The 21861-nt window shown below is 35.7% G+C and overlaps 1 protein-coding gene across 2 annotated transcripts in view; it reads right to left on the reverse strand.

The window, feature by feature from the left end:
* Usp5 (ubiquitin specific protease 5) overlaps positions 1–21861 on the reverse strand; it is a 362226-nt gene that overhangs the window by 61577 nt on the left and 278788 nt on the right. For both annotated transcript variants that reach the window (XM_090391427.1, XM_090391426.1), the window contains exons 17-18: positions 15651–15794; positions 368–504 (exon numbers count right to left, since the gene is read on the reverse strand). In XM_090391427.1, coding sequence (XP_090247553.1) covers positions 368–504; positions 15651–15794 — 281 coding nt within the window. The remainder of the gene's footprint in view (positions 1–367; positions 505–15650; positions 15795–21861) is intronic.

Genomic DNA, 21861 nt, shown 5'->3' on the forward strand with positions numbered 1-21861 from the left:
TCAAGAAGTGGTATAATAGATATTGCGTTTACAGTTTGAGTCTCCCCCAATGGGTCTTAGGATTTCATGGAGTTGCCCCTGCAATAAATAATAATAATAATAAAAATAAAGAGGCTTTAAAGAGCAATGGAAAGTATGAGTTTATATTTCTTTCATTAAGTGAAAATGAATTAAAATTTGGTTTCACTCAACTAAGTCAACACAGGATCTTTTCAGATTCTGTTTAAGAAATATTCATATAGTTCTAATCTATAAGTTTAAGTGCTGACTTAAAATACTAATACAGTCACTTAAAAACAATTTTAAAAGAGGGTAATTTGAAAACTAGTTAAAAACAGCTAATTAAGGAATAACAATAAGGACTTACAGTTGCTTTTAATGCACGGGTTGCCTGTTCAGATGTAAATCCCATAGACATAATCATAGCTAAAGATTCTGGATTGGGAATAAAACTAGAATTATTTTGTCCTCTTACTCCAGGTAGTATAAATGGAGAGTCAAAATCTAATAAGAGAGAAGAAAATTTAGTACTGGGTAATCATATAATTATTAGAACTATAAAATAAGTGTTTATTTAAATCTGAAGGTAACTGTTTTTTCTCATAATTTGAGACAGTCAAAAGTGGCTGCCTATTATTAATCATTCTTATAAATAAAACTTACTCAGTAACATAGGACTTAGAGACAACACCCTGATACAAAAACTGTCAATGATTTACTAAAGAGAATATTAACAACTAAATGATTTTTATACATACAATAATAATTATAATAACCTACATTCACTGATGGGGTGCTTAAGGATCAAAGCTGTATAACTGAGAGGAGACCTCCACATAGCCTTTAAAGGAATGCGGAGAACCAACCAGGGCTTCTGACCCAATGTCCAATCCTCACCTTCTCGTGGTGCACCCTGTTGAGTATCTACCTGGATACTGAACGAACGAGGATGGGCTGGCAATTTGGGATTTAGCCGACCACATTGTATTCTTATTGGTTAAACCAAAATAAAAAAAATGACGGTACAACATGACAAAATTTCATGCCAGCTGGGGCGTCGCCCGGTTAAACAAGGCCCCCCGTTGTTTTCGCCAGGGAATCAGGACAAACAGCGAAAAGTCATCTACTGGAACAAACCTGAAAGCACACCCCAAACTAAGCATCACCAGAGTTAAAGATCGGTACTATCAACATAAGACGCCCAAATGGCAAAGAAATGGAGCTAGCTGAGGAATTAGATAAGTACCAGACTGACATAATAGGGGTGACTGAAACAAAAAAGACAAAAACTGGTGAGATCTTTCTGAGCAATAAATACAAAATGCTATATTCAGGAAATGACAATCAAGGAAAAGAAGGAGTAGCCATAGTATTCAACACAAAATATGAAGCTAATCTTCTTGAATGGCAAGCAGTCTCAAGTAGGGTGATGTGGGCAAATATCAGAATAGAGAATTGGACAATGAGACTTATTTGTGCCTATGGTCCCACAGAAGGTTCTACTAAGATAGAAATGGAGGAATTTTTTGATGCTTTAGAAAAAGCAACTGACACAATGAAAAAGGAAGAGTTAGTCCTTGTTGGGGATCTAAATAGCAGAGTAGGTAATGATTGTCAGACATACAAAAATATTTTGGGAAAATTTGGAGAAAAGAGCAAAACCAATAATAATGGCAAACACCTGTTGGATTTCTGCTCAGGACATGGACTGGTTATTACTAACACCATGTTCCAACAGAAAAATATGCACAAATTCACATGGAGAGAAGAGGCAAGGAATAAGAAAAGTCTTATTGACTATGTTATTGTTGATAGTGATGTTTTCTCCCTGGTGGTGCAGGACACCAGAGTGTACAGAGGATTTGAAATTGGAAGCGATCACCATTTAGTCTTGAGCAGGATAAAATTGAATTTCGTATTGAAAAGAATAACATGTAAGAAAGTTTTAAAGCGAATAAAAGTTGAGCAGCTCTCAGATGAACTGTAGACTAAAATACACAAAGATTACACAGTCCAACACAATTTTTGCTGACTTTTATATGAGACTTGTTTTTTACTAATTTGGGTGCGCTGATTTCAAATATCAAACCCATTTTTCTCTATCACGTCAGGTTTTTCCTCTATGGCATTTTCTTTTTGCTAATTTGTAAGTTTTTGATAGTTTTAAGGAGGCAGTACTATTTAGAGGATCAAAAAAATCGATTTTTTAATATTATTTTCTGAAAGTATGTACTTTTTTAAAAATCTGTTCCTAACTTTTTATCAAGAAATTCTAAAAATTCCCAAAGATATAGCCTATTGTTCAAAGCGGTGCGCAGATCAGAATCGGAGTGCTCACAGCTCTCGCTTGTTAGTAAACGAATAAATGCGTAAGAACCTGCAACGGCACCTACTGGCGCTTTGAATGCGAGAGAGGCTGATAATTAGATACATAACTACTTAACAATATTCATTAAAAATTACAAGAATATTTATAAAAAATAATTTTACTTACACATGAGTTTCAGGGAATAAATTTTTGTTTGTAGCAATTTCTGCTGTGCGTTCTGTTTTGGCAATCCCTTTGAATACTCCAACAGTAGTCGGCCATCATGTGAGAATCCCATCTTCCTTGGTACCGATCTTCCAAAGTTTTTAAGTCTTGATGAAATCTTTTGCCTTGTTTATCGCTTACAGCACCTAAATTCTTGGGAAATCTATCAAGATGACTGTATAGGAAATGAAGCTTTATGCTCATGTTGCAACCTAGGCGCTGGAAATTTTCAAGCATTGTTTCCACTAGATCTTTGTAATTGCACGCTTTTTTGTTTCCAAGAAAATTATTCGCAACCATCGTAAATGAAGTCCAGGCCTCTTTCTCAATTTCGTTCATAGAGTTGATGAAAATTGGGTCTCTCATTAAAGTTCTAATTTGCAGTCCATTAAATACACCAGCTTTAATTTTTTCATAACTAAGTCGTGGAAATTTTTCATATATGTATTGGAAACAGTCACCTTGTAAATCTAAAGCTTTAACATACTGCTTCATAAGAAGTTTGATGTGTAGAGGTGGAAAAATGATTTTTTCTCTGTCGATTAAAGGTTGATTTATAACATTCTGTTCTCAAACATTTAAGGATATTCTAAGAGGCCAATGTTTCTGACTCCAGTGTTGGCTTCTAGCTCGACTATCCCAGAAGCATAGAAAACACGGAAACTTTGTATATCCTCTTTGAAAGCCAAGTAAAAAGTTCACCATTTTAAGATCCACACAGATGATCCAGTTATGGTCTGTATATTTTAATAACTTCAGAAACTTTTTAATGTCCTCATATGATTCCTTTAAGTGGACTGAATAGTCAATAGGAATTGAGCCATATACATTCCCATTGTGTAGTAAGACACACTTGAGACTTCTGCTTGAACTGTCAATAAATAAACGCCACTCATTTGGATGATACTGTACAACACTCATTTCAGTTAGTAAACCTGACACATTATTACAGTAAACAAACCCACACCTGTGTTTAAAATATTGTACAAGATTACTTTCCCTGCTATGATAAAAAGTTATCTTCGTATCTTGCTCCAGTAAGTTTTTTCATTTAATCTTGAAGCTAACAATTCCGATGATTCCTTTGATAGGCCCAAATCTCTTACTAAGTCATTCAATTCCGCTTGAGTAAAATGTTGCGGTCCAGAACTAGAAATTAAATTTCATTGTCTAAATCAACATCCCGGTCTTGCTCCTCAAGAACACCTGGCATATCCCGATCATGCTCGTTCTCAAGTAAAGGAAGTCCTTTATAAATTGGCACGGCTATTTCATTGGAATGAGCAACTGGCCAAATTGCTGAGTCGAGATTTGGATACACAATTTTTTTCTTATTCTTCTTATTACAACCAGAAGTCTGAAGTAAACAAAAATAGCAATCATCTACGTGATTTTTCGGTTCACGCCAAATCATTGGAATGCCAAAAGCGTTTTCCCTTGCTCTACTGTCGTAAATTTTCTACACATGACTTACACACTTTATTTGGAGCCCATGAATTGTCCTGATCTACAAGTTTTATGTCAAAGTATGCAAAGCACACTTTCTTAACGAAATCAGTGATATTTGTCCTTTGACTGGGAACAATAAAGCTGCCACAAATGTAGCAGAAGGAATCTACACTATTGACACATTTTCGAGTAGTAGACATGATGTATTTTCTTCACTGCCGACTAACATGCAATTAACAAGACAAAAAAAAAACCAGAGACTTTATTGAAATGTTATAAGCGTTCATCATACTTTCGAAATCAGTCAATCGATTAACGATTGATTGATTTTGATCGTTCTTTGTCCGCTATGACGCGTATAGCATTCATTTGTTTTAGGCAGTTGTCATCGCCTACTTTTCATCTCCTAAATGTATTAGGTCGGTTATCGGCCTCTCTCACATTCAAAGCGCCAGTACGTGTGCCGTTGCAGGTTCTTACACATTTATTCTTTTACTAACAAGCGAGAGCTGTGAGTGCTCCGATTCTGATTAGCGCATAGGCTATATCTTCGGGAATTTTTAGAATTTCTTGATAAAAAGTTAGGAACAGATTTTAAAAATACATACTTTTAGAAAATAATATTAAAAAATCGATTTTTTTGATACTCTAAATAGTACTGCCTCCTTAAAACTATCAAAAACTTACAAATTAGCAAAAAGAAAATGCCATAAAGGAAAAAGCTGACGTGATAGAGAAAAATGGGTTTGATATTTGAAATCAGCAGAAAAAAAAATTTTTTTTGTTGGCCAATGTTATTGAAGAAAAAATGAAAGAGTTTGAGAACAAGAACCAAACCTTGGAGATTCAGTGGCGAACCTTGAATAAAACCCTGATTGATTCAGCCAGAGAGGCATGTGGTGAGGTTGTCTGCAAGGATAAAAAAATCAGAACTCTCTGGTGGACACAGGAAGTTAAAGAGGCAGTGAAGGAAAAGAAGAAAGCATATCAAAAGTTCATATATCATATCAAAAGAAGAAAGCATATCAAAAGTTCCTGGCAAATAAGTCAGCTTTTGCTCTTAGAGAATACAGAGACAAATTTAAGAAAGCGAAACACTGTGTAAAACTAGCTAAACAAGTCATGGGAGGACTTTGGCAAGAACATCGAAAATAAATATCAAGAAGATGGAAAGATATTCTGGAGGTTGTTGAAGAAGCTTAGAAATGGAAGAAAGAGTGCTGTAAAAGGAGTTAGAGATGATAAAAGTTACAGGAAAACAGGAGGAAAAGATATCCTTGAAGTATGGAGTAATTACTTCCAAAAATTGCTAAATGAAACAGCAGTGATTGCACAGTGGTAAAAAACACACAACAGGCATACAGTCAGGAATACATATCCATACTTGAAGTAGAAAAAGCCATCAAAGGCTTGAAATGCGGAAAGGCAGCAGGAGTAGATGATATTTGACCAGAAATGCTGAAGTATGTTGGTATAAAAGTCTTACAGTGGCTGCACTGCATAGTTCAGAAAGCCTGGACAGAGAGACGAATTCCTGATGATTGGAGTAGAGCTCTCATAGTACCCATATATAAAAAGGGAAATAAAACTGAATGTGAGAATTACAGAGGTATTTCCCTACTGAGTGTTCCTGGCAAGATCTATGCAAGCATACTTGAGAAACGGTTGAGAAGAATTGTGAAAGAAAAGCTTGGTGAAGAACAAGCTGGATTCAGGCCAAATAGAGGCTGTCAGGTTCAGAGCTTCACTTTACGACAAATAGTTGAGAAAGCATGGGAATATAACAAAGATCTGTATTTAAGTTTTGTCGATCTGGAAAAAGCATATGACAAGGTACCAAGAGAGAAGCTATTCAATACGCTACAGTTATATGGTATCAATGGGGCATTATATCAAGCAGTACTTAGTCTGTATTTGAGTTGTAGGTCGGCAGTTAGAATTGAAGGAAGTATAGGAAGATGGTTTAATGTTAAATCTGGTGTGAGACAAGGATGTACATTATCCCCTCTGTTATTCATTATCTATATGGATCACATTATGAAGGAAAGTGGTATTAAACATGATAGCAGAATTGGAGATGTTAATGTCAGCTCTTTGCTTTATGCAGATGATGTTATACTTCTAAATAAATCCGCTACAAGTCTGCAAGATTCTCTGACTAAATTGAATAACTGTTGTAATAGATATGGTATGAAAGTGAGCATTAAAAAGACAAAGACAAAGAAAATAGGTAGAATTGTTGAAAATGTCAACTGTGTTGTGAACGGGGAACCTGTGGAACAAGTGAAACATTTCATCTACTTTGGCACGATTTTTAGTGAAGATGGTAAATTAAATATGGAAATAGACAACAGAATCAACAAAGCTGGTATGGTAGGAAGTCAATTGAATAAATTCATATGGAATAAGAGAGAAATTAGTCGGAACACTAAATTAGCTGTATACAAGACAGTGTTCAAACCAGTTTTAACTTATGGATCTGAGAGCTGGGTCAAAAGTAAAACACATGACCAAAGAATAGAGACTGTAGATATGAGAATCCTGAGAAAGATTATAGGTGTGAACAGATGGCATCAATGGCAATATCATATTAAAAACGAGGATATTATGAAAGAACTTGACATTGTTAGCATCCAGGAATGCGTTAGCAGAGCTAATCTCAGGTGGTATGGTCACTTAAACAGAATGGGCGAAGAAAGATTAGCAAAACAAGTGTTCTCTGCTAGGTTGGCAGCAAAACAACCCAGAGGAAGACCAAGATATTGATGGATTGATATGGTACAATGTGCCTTAGACGATAGAAATATAAGATCTGATAATGTTGGAGTCTTGACAAGTGACAGACTGATTTGGAGGAAAATTGTAGATAGGAAGTTAGTAATGATGTAAATTTTTCATGTAGTACTATCATATCCTGTGCACCCCTTGAGGCTACATGTCAGGAATTTGATGATGATGATGACATGCACTGATATGTCTTCAGAAGTTTCTAATTGTATGGTAGATTTTGAAGCATGGTGAAACACACACAACTCTACCTATCAATCAGGGGTACTCATTTTGCCCTAACGGCGAAGCCATTTTTTTTATATCATGTGAGTTCTTCTTACTTTCATTTCTAACAAAGTACACAAATTTCTTTTCTCACAGTGAACAATTGCCCTTTATGTGTAAGCAAGAAAACTGAATCAGAAACATACCTAGTGCAGCTATAACAATTGTAAAATGAAAAAGTTTACAGAAATGTGCTCACATCATTAATAATGCTACCAATGAATTATGGAAACATGCTCACCATATTAGTAATGTGAAAGAAACAACACCACATTCAAACCATATTAAATATCCATATTAATTAACAAAGCAAATAAGTGGCAATCCTTATCCATTCACCTAAGGGCAAATTCTCTCCTTTATTACATCTAGGAGTATATGAAGAAGTCACCCATATTTATCCAAATATAGGTAACATAAGCAAGAAGATCCCCTTTTGATCAACAGTGATGTGAAGACATTGCATCATATTAGCTCAAAGGTTTCCAGACAATGAAGAAGCTGACTATTCATGGATTTGTTCATTACTTTAGCAAAAAACTAAAATAAGGGCACATGAATGATAGTGTGATAAGGATTTTTTTGTTGTTATTCTTAAGAGGTTGAATATTTGTAGTATAAATATTTATTATTAGAAACAAGAGTGAAAAAAAAAGCAACACAAAATAAGGCACTCAAAATTTTAAAACAATTAGACAAATGTTATTAGGACCTGCACCCCCCCCCCCCACCACAAAACTAGACAAGATTTTTTTCTTGTCTGTTTTTCTAGCTGAAAAACTAAATGTGACACTGAAGGCTGTGTGTTTGGAATTACATGATGCAATAGACTCATCTAGATGTAAGCAGGATTAGACAAAACTTGAAGCCAATAACTCTGGCAGAAAGATATCAGAAAGCATGACTTTCATTATGTTTTAAGTTTCCTGTTTGGCCATTTCAGAAAATGTGTTAATAATGTTGATGAGGTGGGGGGGGGGGATGAAAGATCTGGAGATGATGGTGGATAGAGACCTGAAATTTTGGAACATTTCACTAAAATTGTGAATACACACAACAGATTATGGCAATGATGCAGTGACTTGTAGAAGTTATGATTCTATTGTACAGTGCTTTGATCAGACTGCATATGAATTAGTGTGTGCAGATTTGGTTGCTTGGTTTTCAAATGGATGATGAATTGTTGGAGAAGGTTCAGAGATAATTGACTATGTCAGTTTTGGGTCTCTGCAATATATGAGAACAGACTGGGAGAATGATGCAAATTACAGAGCCTAATGGATAGGAAGAGAGAGATGGGGGGGGGGGGACATGATTGAAACATAAGTTGGTAAGGGATAATTATCAGATTAATGTCAATAAGATTTTTTCATAGAATGGCTGGAGATGGGGGGGGGGGGCATTGGGAGTGAGTAGATTTTTTGCAAGGAGAGTGGTGAAATACATTGCCTGAAAGTATTGAGTGCAAAGGCAGTGAATGCATTGAGTCAAAGTATGATGAGCTCTGCGTGTGTGTGGGTGTGTGTGTGTGATGAGTCTCTTGACTCCATGGAGGTCTGATGATGATGATGATAATAATAATGGAGATTCAATGAAATCTAGTTGTAACATGATTTATTATTCTAATTCCTTATCTATTGAATGGTAATTTAGAGTAAAATAGGAAATAAATGTTTCTATACCTATAAAAACTGTTTTAGCAAATCACTCAGTATAAATGTTTGTATCAGAAGATTGAAAAAAAAAATTCAACTAAGGAAATTAAAACAGAAATCGTGAAGATCATCTGCCCTGACATTCATATAATGTAATCAACATGAGTTCAAAAGTCAATGTGTAAATATTGCTCAGGCAGAAACAACCATACTATACATCACCATAATTCCTGACAAGTATCCTCAAGAAATTTATGGGATGCCATGACAGTACTATTCGACTGACACTTTATATTGTCTCTGAATATCTAAATCATACTGCTCCTTTTTGTAATTTTGATATAATGAGATAAGCCAAGCATTTTTGTTTTTGTTATGGAGCACCCTCAGAACAAGATGTCTTTTGAGTGCAACTTTTGTTTTAAATAAAAACTGAAATAAAAATTTTATGAAGTGATCATATATATTGTCTGCCTTTGTTGTGCTTTTAAGCAGTAACAAACTGAAATTTGACATGGAGATAGCAGATGGTGATGAACGAATATGGTATTAATAGGTAAAATAGTAAGATTGAGCTCCATCGATTTTTTAAAAATTTTAAAACATATTGTATGGGCACCTCCAGGGAGTCCAAGGACTCATCGCAAGAGACCCAGTTTATCCACACAATCTATCATACCTCTCCTTGAACCGTTAACAGACAAAAGTGCAGACAACTGACTCTGGCAATCCATTCTATTCATTTGCAACTCTCCAAGTGAAAATCTAGTCCTCATGCTCCTGCTAATCATACTTTTACTCAACTTCTACAGATGATCTCTTATTTCCACCCCCCCCCATCTAACTAAGTGCTGATACATTTCCCCTGCATCAATCCTACAGAATCCTTTTAAGTAACTTAAATGTTTCTATCATATCCCCTCTTTTTCACCTATCAACCATCTTCTGCAGTTCACACACACACACCCTCAATCTATCTTAATGGGGAACGTCTCACAGACCACTCAACATCTTGGTTGTGTGCCTCTGAAACCTGTCTACCACTTTCTCATCCCTAAGAAACCCAGGAGACTAGACCCAAGCACAGTAATCCAAATGTGGACATATCAAGGCCTTATAAAGAGGAATAACAATTTCCTTATCTCTACTTGTTAGTGTGCTCTTCAATAGCCAAGTAATGTTATGAGCTACCACCTTAGCAACATGTTCAAACTTCAACTTTCTGTCTATCAGCACCCCTAAATCCCTAGTTTCATCTATTTCCTGGAATACAGTTTCATCAATTTGCTACACTGCTTGTAATTGATTTAACCCAAAATGCATTACTTTACATTTCTCTATATTAAACTGACACTCATTATCTTTTGCCCATACTGATGGCCTATTTAAATTATCCTGCCAGCTCTCTACAGTGCCTTAACTCTTACTTTACCTAATTTTGCATTATTAGTAAACAACTGAATATTTCCTTTCAGGTTATTTTCTATAACATTTACATACAATTTAAAGAGTAAGGGTCCTAGCACTGAACCTTACAGCACACCACTAGTCACCAGCTTTCACCTGGTTTCTGCTCCTCTGGATACCACCTTTTTTTTTTATATCTATCCAGAAGCCATCCTCTTATCCACATAACCAGTGTCACATCCATCCCCATTTATTCTAATTTGTGTAAAACAGTTCCATGTGGCGTTCAGTCAAATGCCTTCAAAATCCAGCAGAATTATTGTGCAGCCATTTCCCTTATCCAGCTGTCATTTTACCATAAAAAAGTTAAATGCGAGGGAATTATTTTGCCCTCTTTCCACTTCCTTGGAATGCTACCATAGTTGAAACTTAAATTAAAGAGCCTAGTCAGAGGCATTGCCAGTTCTCTTGCATATTCCCTCAAAATGTAAGCTGATATCCAATCTAATCCCACAGTATTCATATTGAGATTCTACAATATCCCAAGGATATCCAATTCATCCACCTCTGTTCCCATATAAGTCTCCATCACATATGTCACAGCCTTAACCTCACTTGTATGATATACCTTGCAAAGCGGTCACTCAGTTAACTCTATTTTATCTGCTTTCTGTCACATGTAACCATCAACACTCATTAAGGTTATTCTTGCCACACAGCAAAAGAACTCTTTGGGATTTCCCTCTCTCTGGACACCTAACACCAAAACCATTTAGATGCAGCCTGTCAGCTTTATAAAAATTGTTCTTTTCTAATTTAATTCTAAATTTACGAACAACCTCGAATAACTTAAGCAACTCCTTTTGATACGAAGAGGAGTTAAAAGCATAAAGATAAATAACAGGATATTAAAGATGAGAATAAATTTGATAATGAATGGCACGATATTATAGGTAAATACACTATAAAACTTGTAAAATTTAAAATAAAATATTAAATGATTAAAAAAAAAAGGGGGGGGAGAAGGAATGTAAAGACCTTGAGAAGCTAAAACATAAAATATACAAATATATGATGATGAAATTGATTTATACAGGGTGGAGTAAGGCTATTATGGTACAACTGTCATCGGAATAAAAACGATAAAATTTTTTTATGGTGTGTATTATGTAGGCTGTGTCAATGTTGTTGGGGTATTTTGATTGGTTTAAAGTTTCGGGTTGTTGGAGGGCTGCCAAACCTCAGTACAAAACCTAAGGACAAGCACTATTTCTGAAGATTACATCTGCAAATTCAGATGAATCAGCTTGTGGTAATTTGAATAACTGACTATTTTGAATAGAAAGTGGGTACACATTCAAATTTTTGAATCAAGCACAGAGGGGGGGGGTCACATAATAGCACTCAACAGGATAAATGGCTAAAGGCTGCGTAAAGTGAATTGCATTTGAAGGAAGCTCTTTTCATTGGAATAAAGTTGCAAACTTGGATGTCTTGTAAAGTCTCCAAGATATCTAGATGATTTTATGAAGGGAAAAATTATTGGAAAGCTTGAAGAAGGCTGCAGAATTACTGATATTGAACTATATCAGTAATTTCTTTTCTGATCTGGAACACAATGGAATGTGTTCCAGACATTTGTTAAGAGGTTGCCCTCACTCTACCACAGAGAATGAAGACAGATTTTTGGTTATAACAGCAAAACATAAAGAGCCTGTGTAGCTCAGTAGAAGTGGCGTTTGCACTCTACAGCGCTTGACCACACGAAGAAAGGATTTGGTGGTTCAAATCTAGTCGACGACTAGAGGAAATTTTTCGAAGCCTTTTTTCAGCCAGTTCCCGAGTTAGTCGATCTCTGGCACGGGCTAGCGGGTTTTTTCTCCCGGAAACTCGGGTTTTACGTCCCGCAAACTCAAGAAAATCGACTGTAGAACCCACACTATTTTCAGACATTAAAAAAAATATTGTGTTAGGGTTAGAGACCACGAGATGGCGGCACTAACTTGCCGCCTTCTTCACTGCATACCGATGAATCAGTGATAGCCCTGGGCCAGCTATCTCTCTGATTGGTTACCAGTGGAGATTGAACTGCCCACTCAGTCTCCAAAAGTTAGATAGGGTAAACAGTCCCGCCTACTCCCTATAAGGGAACAACATAGGCGTTAGCTGATTGATTTTTTTGACAGCAAAACATAATCGATGCATCATGGCAAGTCAGCTCCATTCAAACACAGGAATGTGGATATCTCACTAAACTGTGGCAAGACATCTGCGACATCGGCCTATACAGCCAAAGGCCTATAGTCTGCATCCCTCAATCCACAGTTCATCGTAGAGCACATTTTCAGTGGTGTTGTATCCATAAAAAATGAACAAGACAGTATGGGCGCTAATGTACTCTTTACAGATGAGAGTTGTTTTTGTCTCTCCTCTGATTCTAGATGAAACTTGATCTGCCATGAAAGTTGTACTGCTTATCATCGCAAGAATGTTCTTGAAAGGGATAGATATGACACTACTGGGGTCATGGTGTGGGACATTATGGAAAAAGGACTATGACTGGTTAACGATATTGAATCCACATTATGTTTGATTGTTCTGTGGTGCTGTAGGCAAAGAATTCGTTTTTATGGATGACAATGCCACACCACATTGTACACAAGCAGTAGAGATACTTCTGGAGACCAAGGATATTAATCGAATCAAGTGGCCAGCACACTTCTCAGATCTCAACCTCCTAGAACAGGTTTGGGACACAATAGGGAAATGCACTGCTGCTAAAAAGTACCCTTCAGAAAACAAAAAAGGCCTTATCCTTGCTCTGAAGGAGGAGTGGGCCAGTTTGCATTAGGAACTTCTAAGTTATTTGTTACTAAGCATGGTACAACATTGTGAGAGCTGTATCACAGATCAGGGTGGACATATTCCATAACGAAATGTCTCTCAGCATAGTTTCCTGTAAATACCATACATTAATTCCTTAACTACAACCTTAAGAAATTTGTAACTTTTGCCAAAAATGTATTGGGATTTAATTTATACAAAATTTATACCACATTTTTTTGTGTAATATAATTTATTAGTATGCTGGCAATACATTAATGTCAACATTTGGCTGTACATGAACATTTTTTCATATATAAAAATGTAGTTCGTCTTTAGCTTTTGGACACCAGTGTATATAATATTTGGTATAGTATATAGTCTACCAAAGCTTATAGTATTAGCTTTGCTCTTTTCTTCAAATTTTTTCAAAAAAAATTAGTATAATGAAAATTAACTACAGTAAAACCCCATTTTTACGTTCCCGCAATTTACGTTTTCCTGCCATATACGTCATTTTCCGTTGGTCCCGTCGTAAGGCCTATTCTTACGATATATTGTTTTCCCGCCATTAACAACTTGATGTGGACATTATTTCCCATGATTTGCGTTTTTTTCTCGGGTGGCAATACTGATTTTCGAATCGATTTCTGCGAAAATATGTGCATTTCTGTTCCCAGATGGCGTTGCTTTCGGCTGTAAGTTTCGTTTCTGCCATCATGGTGACTTGCACGCTTGATGCAATAATGTAGTGATGAGCGATACCGTGATTTTTCAATCACAGTACAAAATGATATTGCAGAATTTCTGCTAAGTAATTTAGTGTGTGAAAGTTGCTTTCAAGTTGCGGTAGTGGATTATCCATGTTAGTAACATGAAGAAAAAAAAAAGAAAATGTATTTCGGTAGAAGAAAAGATGGCAATTCCTGATGTGTAGAATGGCATGCCGGAATACGTGTGCATTTAGCAAAAGATCTTGGCCTCTCCGTGTCCACTTTGAACACGATTGTAGAAAACAGGTCAAGCATTGAACTCAATGCAAAGCAATCTGGTGCTATGTCAAAAAAAAAAAAAAAAAAAAAAAAAAAAAAAAAAAAAAAAAAAAAAAACCCAACAATTAAAGATTTTTTTTTTGTTCACACACCACGGGCGCTTGGCCGCTCGAAGGAAGACTTGATTTCGAGTCTAGTCAGCAACTAGATGAAATTTTTCTAAGCCTTTTTTCGACCGGTTCCTGAGCTAGTCGATCTCTGCCACGGGCAAACGTTTTTTTCTCCCGGAAACTAGGGTTTTTCGTCCCGTAAACTCAAGAAAATCGACCGTAGAACCCACATTATTTCAGACATTAAATACGAGTGTTAGGGACCACGGGATGGTGGCGGCACTTGTTGAGCCATCACGCTTCACTATGTGCTGCTTTATTAGTGATAGCCTTGGGCCAGCTATCTCAGATTGGGTACCACTGGAGATTGAATTGCCCACTCAGTCTCCAAGAAGTTAGACAGGGCTAAAAAAATGGCTTCGCCTGCTCCCTATATATACGGGAATAAAGCTGTTAAAGAAGTAATTCTAAATTCATTTATTTTCAGTTATTAAATTTTGTAATCTAGTATGTAGACTCACATACTAGCAGTAAGTCATCTTTTAGCCTTTTTTTTTTTTACATTTCCTGCTATTTACACTTTTTTCCATCAGTCCCCTGAAAAGTGTAAAAAAGGGGTTTTACTGTATTATTTAGATATTGCTCAAGTGTAGTTGAATAACTTATTTAAATACCAACTAGTTTTGTGGCAAACTGGTCCACTCCTCCTTCAATAACAAAAAAACTACTATTTTGTTATTGAAATAGAATTGTCAGTTAATGTTTAGCTTGTAATTTTCGTTTCTTTAACTTTCCTGATTGTACCCTGATGAAGCTGACAGCACAAGCTGGCGAAACTAGTTGGTAATTAAATTAGTTAATTTTCATTAATCTTTGTGGTCAAGAATTAACAATTTCTAAAATATTAGTATGTTTGAAATTTACTTCCTGCTCTTAGATTTTCAACATGAACTCTTGTGCTCCCTTTTTCTTTATGCCAACTGCCCTCTCTTTCTCTCTCTGACTCAAAAAAAACCCTCTTCTACATCTTCCTTAATAGCCTGTTTGAAATTATAGCACAAATAATATGTTTAATTTTCCAATTCTAAAGTTTTTCCACTCTACTTAAAAATGCCATCTTTGTGTTTAGGTGATTACTACTATCGCTATTCCTTCCTTTCCTTGATCACCATTGTCCAAATATAACATCTTATAGTTATTATTTAGACTACATCTGTTTTTGTCTTCTTTGTTTCATTAACACCAATTATGTTAACATGCTACTTCTCTATTTTTGCTACAAGTTCTATTTCTTTTCCACTGACATTCTTCACATAGATTGTGTCTATTTTCAGTTCTGCTGAGAGTGGGCTGTTCCAGGAAATGTCCGATATGACATTTCCTTACTTTATACCAACATTGTGTTCAATCCCAGGTGGATACCTAATAAGAAGTGCAGCAACAGGTCTTAGTTCTCTGCATTCCTTATAGGCAATATGTAGGTCCCAGTTACCTAGTTTTGATCATTAAAGTACCCATAATGTTCACAACACGACTCCATTTTTTTTTTAATCACACTGACTTACAAAGTACTGACAGTTCAAATATAACTCCAAGATACTGAAAAAGTAATTAAAAACTATCTCACCAGCATCATTCATGTGTTCCATGATCCAATGCATAGCTGGTTCAACGCCAGTATTCTGAGTGTTGTATAATGCCCTTTTGCAGCCAGCAGGAGGAAAGCCCATCTCACACAACTGTGTAAGAACTGCAGAATCATATTCAAATTCTGTAAATAAAAAACATATATTAAATATGGAAAGTGGTATGCATTTTATTACAGCACACAATTTCATGATAGGAACAAATACTGAGGCAAGAAATCTGATAGAAGAATGAGAAAAAAAAGAAAAAAGCAAACAAGGAAGTTATGGAGTTTTGTGCAATTGAAAACAACCGAGTCAACAGAGATTGAACATTATTACGTGTTTGTTATGTGATAAACAACTACTTGATCTGAAAGTGTCTTGTTGATCATACAGGACTTGGTTACTTTCATGTTTGGTCTCTAAGGCAGAGTTGGGATTATGTCAAAAAATTAAATAAAAAAAAAACTTAGCCCACCCACAGGTTTATAACCTTTCGTGAGCAGGAGTCACATATATACACAAAAAACTATGGCCATATTGTGCACCATAGAAACATATTGCTCACTCTTTAAGATTGATTGGCAAGTAGAATGATCCAGTTCTCCCAGTCCAAATCCTCATTAGTTACCTTAATGTGGATTAAGGCCAGTCTAAGGATATTTTTATTAATTTTTTACTTTATTTTTAACATACTTCTGAAACCCTGCTTTAGAGACCAAACATGACTTTTTCAAACCACTTCAGACCTCCAATAAGCAGGACATTGGTCTCAAATTCAGCAATGAAATTCATTTCCTGCCTTAAGACAATCACGAAATATCCATGTCCACGGTGGGATTGAAACCCACAGCCTGCTGGTTAGACAGCAGGCACATTAACCACTTGGTCATCTAGGCTGGCAGCTGTTAGTCCTAAGAGTAATCATATTAATGCCTATTTATTTATTTATTCATATGGAGTTTAATACCTTTTCTCCCCCCGTCCCTATTGGGGCGAGTTGAGCCCCCTCGTTGGGGTTAAGTATTTATGGCTGTAGATCCGTGTGTTCACGGGGCCGGTTTGCCAGCTTGTGGGATGAAAAACCCCAGATAAACTGGGAAAAAAAAACCCTGCTGTCCATGCCCAAGACCGGCTAACCTGGCTATGGCTGAGGAAGATCCTTAAGTTCCTCACATCGGCGATGGGAATCGAACCCAGGACACTCCTTCCCCAGGCATATGGTTGCGAAGCGCAAAGTCACTAGGCTAACCGCTCAGACATTAATGCCTATGAAAGTGAAGAAGTAAAAAATTGTCATCTCAATAAGAATTTACAAATAAATCAGTATACTTAATCTATTCAAAGGTGTAAATTACTATAAAGCTCAAAACAAGAACTGAATAACGTTTAAGCCTTTCACAAAGAATTTAGATCCTACATGACATGGATATATACTTCATAAGTACACATTATGCAAATCTTAAGGTAAATTCAGCATTCATTAATCACTGCTTCTCTAAAAAAAAAAAAGTGTTGAAATTGCAATACCTTACCAAACTGTGCAAAATCAAAGAAAGCTTACTCCTCCAAAACTCACGGCATTTAGTAATGACCATGGCAGAGCATTGCTAAGGGAGCAAATCCAAGCAACCTTCCATTTCCTCCACTATATTAAAACTGCTAGATTAAGAGAATGATTATCAGAATAACTTAACCTGGTATATATATCTAGAAAGAACAACCAATAGCAAAGTATGCCATTTTAACAAAAACAAAAAGTCTTAATATTCAAATTCCACCACTTGAAAGCAGAATAATAAAATCCAACCAGAAGCCAATTATCAGGCAACATAACCTAGTTAACCCGTGTGGGGACACCCGTAACCCCCTTTGGGTGCGTCCCCTGGTGGCAGATCGGGGAATGCTCATCATAGTTTACTATGAAGGGTAGGAGGGAAATACCTCCCACGGACCAACAGGATAGCACTTCCCTCATAGGCCGGTCTGGGGGCCTCGAAGGTGGCATCCCCACCACTAGACTCGGGTGCTGAAGGCTAATCCCCTGCACACCTTAAAATTTCACTCATTAAAAGAAATAACAAAGAGATAGCCGAACTGCCTAAATGGTTAACGACAAAGCGAGGAAAAAGGTACATGAGATACGGAACATGGAACGTTAAAAGTCTACATGGAAAAGAAAACGAATTAATAGATGAATTTAAAAAATCAAGATTGGATTTGCTAGCAGTCACAGAAACAAAAAAGAAAGATGGGTATATACTTTTCTATTCAGGGGTAAACCCAAGAGAATGGGGAAAACAAGGGGTAGTTTGCATAATTAAACCAGATCTCAAAGAATATATTACTAAATGGCAACTAATAAACGAAAGGTTGTTGACAATTACTATAGATTTTAAATCAGACAACCAAGTATTCACTGTAATTGTTGCATATGGCCCAAACGATAATGCCAATAAAGAAATTAAAGATGAATTCTTCGAACTCTTACAAAAAACAATTGAAGAAGTTCAAGGGCATATCATACTACTAGGAGACCTTAATGGCCGGGTAGGGAATCAAGTAGATGAAGAAACGAAACAAGTGTTGGGTTCACAAGGAGAAATAACCCAGAATAATAATGGAGAAAGAATAATAAATCTTTGCCTTACAAATAATTTAGTAATAGCGAATACTATGTTCAAGCATAAAGAAATCCATAAGTTTACCAGGGAAGAGCCCAATAGAAACGAAAAATCTATAATCGACTATGCCATCATAAGCAGATCATACTGGAAGTATACAAAAAATGCAAGAGTCTACAGAGGTCCTGAAATAGGCAGTGACCACTACTTATTAGTATTGGAAACAATCCATAAAATAAAAGTTGAAAAATGTAGAAAAAGTAGCAAGGAAATAAATGTTAAGATAAAGAACTACAAACTAAAGAAAGAAGAAACAGCCATTGAGTATAAAAGTAAAATAGAAGAGAAGATGAAAGAAGTAGAAAAAGAGATATATGAAGACCAAGATGTAGAAAACCTATGGTACAGGTTCAAAACACTTCTTCTAGAAACAAGCAAAGAAATTTGTGGTGTATCATTAAATAATAAACAGAAGAAACATAAAACACCCTGGTGGACTGAAGAACTAAAAGAAGAAATTAAAAAGAAAAAGCAATTATGGAAGAGATATATAACATCAAAGCTGCAGGTTGATAGAGAACTATACAACAACCAAAGAAATAAAGTTAAAACCTTAGTGAAAGCAGAGAAAAGAAAATGCTGGGAAGACTTCGGACATACTTTAGAACAAAATTTTAAAGGAAACCAAAAACTCTTCTATAATGTTTTAAGAAGAATGAGGTCAGAGAAAGAATGCCCCATAAAGTTTAATCGAAAGTTACTCACAAATTCCAAAGACATCATGGAAAGATGGAAACAGTACTTTCAAGAATTATTGGAAGATGCAGGACACGGAAAAAATAGAACCCTAAGAGCAAGACACACAAGCAAAATAGAAGATCAGAGTGAAGAAATTCATGCAAATGAACTGTTAGCAGCAATAAATAAAATAAAACTGGGCAAATCAGCAGGCCATGACCAAATAACACCAGAAATGGTAAAGAATTTAGGAACAAAAGCCATAAAATTTCTTTTACACCTATTCAATGTTGTATGGAAAAAGAAAATTATTCCCAAAGACTGGGAAGTAGCTATAATAATCCCTATATTTAAGAAAGGAGACAACCGCAAATGTGAAAACCATAGAGGAATTTCGCTTTTAAGCGTTCCAGGAAAATTATATACCCGCATTTTAGAAGCGAGGCTTAGGAATCAAATAGAGGACACACTGGATGAAATGCAATATGGCTTTCGAAAAAATAGAAGCACACAGGATCTTATCTTCAGTCTTAGACAAATATCAGAGAAAACATTGGAATATGGAAAAGAACTACATTCATGTTTTATAGATTTTGAAAAGGCCTTTGACCGAGTTCCCAGACGCTTAATATGGCAAACATTAAAGAAAAACAAGAAACAAGATAACTTAATAGTAGCCATACAAAGCCTCTACAAAAGTAATAGAAATTATGTAAGAACCTGTAATAATAGATCAAAAGAATTTGAAACAAATGTAGGAGTGAGGCAAGGCTGTATCCTCAGCCCTCTTCTCTTCATCGTAGTAATGGATGAAATTTTAAAGGCATGCCAAACAAAAACAAAAAAGTTCCACTTAAGATATAGGAAACTGAAAGAAACCAGGATTTCACATATGGCTTTTGCAGATGATTATGATGTAGTGATTCTAGCAAATACAGCTGAAGATCTGCAGTACAATATCAACATTTGGTATGAAGAAACAAAAAAAAGGAATATGACCATAAATATAAATAAAACTAAAACAATGATCATATCTAGAAACCAACAAAAACACATAATAAAAATAGAGAATCACCAACTGGAACAAGTCCACTCCTTTAAATACTTGGGATCATATATACAAGAAGATGGTAGACTAGACACAGAAATTAACAACAGGATAAGAGGGGGGAACAAAGCTATTCTATGGAATAAAAGGCCCACTCCTAGATAAGAAAGAAATCACCCAAAATACCAAAATGGCAGTGTACCATTCAGTGTTTCTACCAACATTAACATACAGTTGCGAGTCTTGGTGTTTAACAACAGGAAACACAAATAAACTACAAACAATTGAAATGAAATATCTCAGGAAAGTGGCACAAAAAACAAGACTAGACCGAATAAGAAATCAAACCATAAGAGACAGCCTTCAAGTTGCACCTCTGAATCAATTCATAACACAAGCCCAAATGAGATGGTTTGGACATCTCAATCGAATGGAAGAAGGAAGAATAGCAAAAACTGTATACGAAAGCCAGAAAATAGGAAAAAGATACATAGGCAGACCCAGGAAAGGTTGGCAAAAGGAAATTAAAGAAAAATTGGAAAAGAAGGGAATTAACTGGAAAGAAGCAAAACAACAAACCTTGGACAGGACGGCATGGAAATCTCGACGCTTAAAAGCATAAGAGATCATAGACGAAGAAGAGGAAGATAACCTAGTTAAAGTGATAAATCTTTCTGACATGTTCTATAATTTCAATATGTTTGAAAACAGACATATTATCGAAAGATTTAAATTTCACCATTGCATTTACATTACTCTACTAAATGGGTTTAAAGTATATGTATTTCTTGAAGTATTAAGACTTTGTCTCCTATTTTAAATAAATCAGATTTGAGATGTTCTCCATATTACAACACACAAAGCCACCTAAAAGCAATCTAACTAGAAAAGTCTCCGAGGACCACCTTAAGAAATAACTCCAAAACTGCAGTTAAAAAGCTGACAAAGACAATCCAACCATATTAAACAAAAATATATAGACAGAAAAAAATGACCGCATTACTTGATGTATCTACATACACATACCCTACAAATTCCTCTAATACGATAAAAAAAAATAAGAAGATAAGCAAATTATGATGGTTTAACAATAGAAGGCTTCAATTTGGAAAAATATAATTATAAAATGAAAGAATATTAAAAATTCAATATTTCAAAGTCAATATTTGAAACTCAGCTTTGAAGCTGACCTGAGAGCTTATGAGGATACAACCTTCAATGATAGAGTTACCTTCATGAGCCACATGTTAAACTGATAGGGAAAATTGTGCTGAGATATCAAACATGCAGCTCATTGTTGGTCTCACTATATAATACCTATCATAACTAGTTCCCAGCTTCTTGGGTCTTTAATGTAAACTGACCAAAGTTGGTTTTAAATATGAACTTAATTTTGTTGCATGTTGGACAATATACATCATTTCAGCAGCTTCTTGAATTTACAAACATAGCTGCAAATATGGCATTCTTTGTGTGTTGCCAAAATACCCAATATTTTTCAATGGTAGTATAAGCTAGGCCAGATATGTGCACTTCCCATTTCTCTATATCTTTATTATTATTATAATCATCACCAGATCTCCATGGAGGCAGGAGACTTATCGTGGGAAGCCTCACTCTCACATGAACATATCATCATACCTTGAATTAAATACATTCACCATTTTTGCACTCACCACAATTTCAGGGAATGCAGTCCAATCAGTCACCACTCTGAAGCTGAGAATGAATGCAGCTAAGAAAGGGGGGGGGATGAAGGCCAGAATTTTTTCTCTCATAGGGTGGTGCATGATTGGAATG

Source organism: Typopeltis vanoorti, chromosome 4 (assembly GCF_054136105.1).
Source record: "Typopeltis vanoorti isolate ZY-2024b chromosome 4, IOZ_Tvanoo_1.0, whole genome shotgun sequence".
Lineage (NCBI taxonomy): Eukaryota > Metazoa > Arthropoda > Arachnida > Uropygi > Thelyphonidae > Typopeltis > Typopeltis vanoorti.